Below are 2,371 nucleotides of genomic sequence, written 5' to 3'. Positions count from 1 at the left end.
GCAACATGACCTCCCAACTCCTGTACTCAATACTCTGACCAATAAAGGAAAGCATACCAAACGCCTTCTTCACTATCCTATCTACCTGTGACTCCACTTTCAAGGAGCTATGAACCTGCACTCCAAGGTCTCTTTGTTCAGCAACACTCCCTGGGACCTTACCGTTAAGTGTATAAGTCCTGCCCTGGAGAGACTTGCAATTCTCTTTTAAATCTGCTACCCCTTAGCCGAAAAACGCTGACCTCTTGTCTTAGTCTGCCCCAACACGAGGAAACATCCTCTTCAGGTCAATTTTGTCAATCCTCTTTCGCACCTCATGTGCCTCTGGTTCGATCGTTCCTCTCTCGGTCAAAACTGCCCATTCCCTCCTCAGAGGAGAGGCTCCCCATCACTGGAATTCATGTGGAGAAGGTTCTGTGCACTGCCTCAAATGCAAGGACGTGGAGGTGCCGGTGTTAGACTGGGGTGCACAACGCTAACAGTCACACAACACCAGGTTCTAGTCCAACAGGTTTATTTGGAAGCACTAGCTTTCAGAGTGGTTCTCGACGAAGGAGCAGTGCTCCGAAAGCTAGTGCTTCCAAATAAACCTGTTGGACTAGAACCTGGTGTTGTGGGATTTTTTTAACTCAAATGCAACGGCCCATGGTCTCTTGTGAATGAACCACTTTGCGAACTTAAATCAAATAAAACGAAGTGCTGGAGATGCCAGTGGGGTCAGGCAGCATCCGTAGAGAGAGAGAGAGAGAGAGCAAGCTAACGTTTAGAATTGAGATGATCCTTCATTACAGCTCTGCGGCAATTTTCTCCTGCACTTTGAGATTGGTTATGAGAATAGATTCTGCAATTCAACTGCACTTACTGAATGACCCTGTTTGTGCTTATCGCTACACTAATAAGCCCCCTGCGCCTTGTCTTAAAACATGCCCAGCAGGTGACAGTCTGTTTTACTGATTCACCTCCCAATAACGCGGTGAGAGTGTGCAAAGGGAATGAGACAAGCGACGACAGATTGAGATGATTAAAGGGCCCATGCAGAAAGAGACACAGGGTCCACACACAACAGGTTACTAAGGAGGTGAACTAAGGCATGCAGGAAGTGAATGATGCACAAAGGGAGACAAAAGCCAGGCAACAGCGAAGAGAAGCTTCCTACCAGAGACGGGACAGTGAGAAATGACCGGCTTCTCGAGTTGCAGCAGCTGTACCAGCAGGGTGAGGGGCTGCCTAAGGCAAGCCCAGAGCTGCAGTCCTACTGTGCAGAGACAAGATATAGCTCAGCCTTCACAGGTAGCAGATTGGCAACATGTGAGTGAGAGATACCTCAACAAACAAGACAGCTACCACATCAACTTCCTCCCCACCAACATGAACCGCATTCGTCTGCTCCCCCCCCCCCCCCCCCCGGACAGAATCCTGACCCCAGGACACCGGCAAGTCAAAGTGTGGAAGTGATTTCCTCATTCCAATCCTGTGACATTGGGGATGAGCTTAGAGAACTAATTCCCAACTTAAATCCCATGACAGCAGGCATTGAGGGTGGAGTTAACTCCTGATTCCAATTCGGAAACAGCGGGGATTGAGGGTGGAACTAAATCTTGATCCCGATCCTGGGACAGTGGCAGTTCAGGATAGCATTAATTCCTGATCCCAATCCTGGGACAGTGGCAGTTCAGGATAGCATTAATTCCTGATCCCAATCCTGGGACAGTGGCAGTTCAGGATAGCATTAATTCCTGATCCCAATCCTGGGACAGTGGCAGTTCAGGATAGCATTAATTCCTGATCCCAATCCTGGGACAGTGGCAGTTCAGGATAGCATTAATTCCTGATCCCAATCCTGGGACAGTGGCAGTTCAGGATAGCATTAATTCCTGATCCCAATCCTGGGACAGTGGCAGTTCAGGATAGCATTAATTCCTGATCCCAATCCTGGGACAGTGGCAGTTCAGGATAGCATTAATTCCTGATCCCAATCCTGGGACAGTGGCAGTTCAGGATAGCATTAATTCCTGATCCCAATCCTGGGACAGTGGCAGTTCAGGATAGCATTAATTCCTGATCCCAATCCTGGGACAGTGGCAGTTCAGGATAGCATTAATTCCTGATCCCAATCCTGGGACAGTGGCAGTTCAGGATAGCATTAATTCCTGATCCCAATCCGGGGACAGTGGCAGTTCAGGATAACATTAACTCCTGATCCCGATCCGGGGACAGTGGGGGTTCAGGATAGGATTAACACCTGATCCTGATCCGGGGACAGTGGGAGTTCAGGATAGGATTAACTCCTGATCCCGATACGGGGACAGTGGGAGTTCAGGATAACATTAACTCCTGATCCCGATCCGGGGACAGTGGGAGTTCAGGATAG

General features: G+C 49.1%; 1 protein-coding gene across 1 annotated transcript in view; it reads right to left on the bottom strand.

Annotated features, from left to right (window-relative positions):
* Positions 1–621: 621 nt before the first annotated feature.
* Positions 622–2,371, bottom strand: part of LOC122546516 (hormone-sensitive lipase-like) — a gene marked incomplete at its 5' end in the record, with an annotated part of 8,855 nt that continues 7,105 nt past the window's right edge. Inside the window, one exon of the mRNA XM_043685210.1 lies at positions 622–1,255. Coding sequence (XP_043541145.1) covers positions 1,071–1,255 — 185 coding nt within the window. The remainder of the gene's footprint in view (positions 1,256–2,371) is intronic.

This window comes from Chiloscyllium plagiosum, unplaced genomic scaffold (assembly GCF_004010195.1).
Source record: "Chiloscyllium plagiosum isolate BGI_BamShark_2017 unplaced genomic scaffold, ASM401019v2 scaf_61407, whole genome shotgun sequence".
NCBI lineage: Eukaryota > Metazoa > Chordata > Chondrichthyes > Orectolobiformes > Hemiscylliidae > Chiloscyllium > Chiloscyllium plagiosum.
Note: the sequence above shows the minus strand (reverse complement) of the source record. Positions and strands in the feature narration are given on the sequence as shown.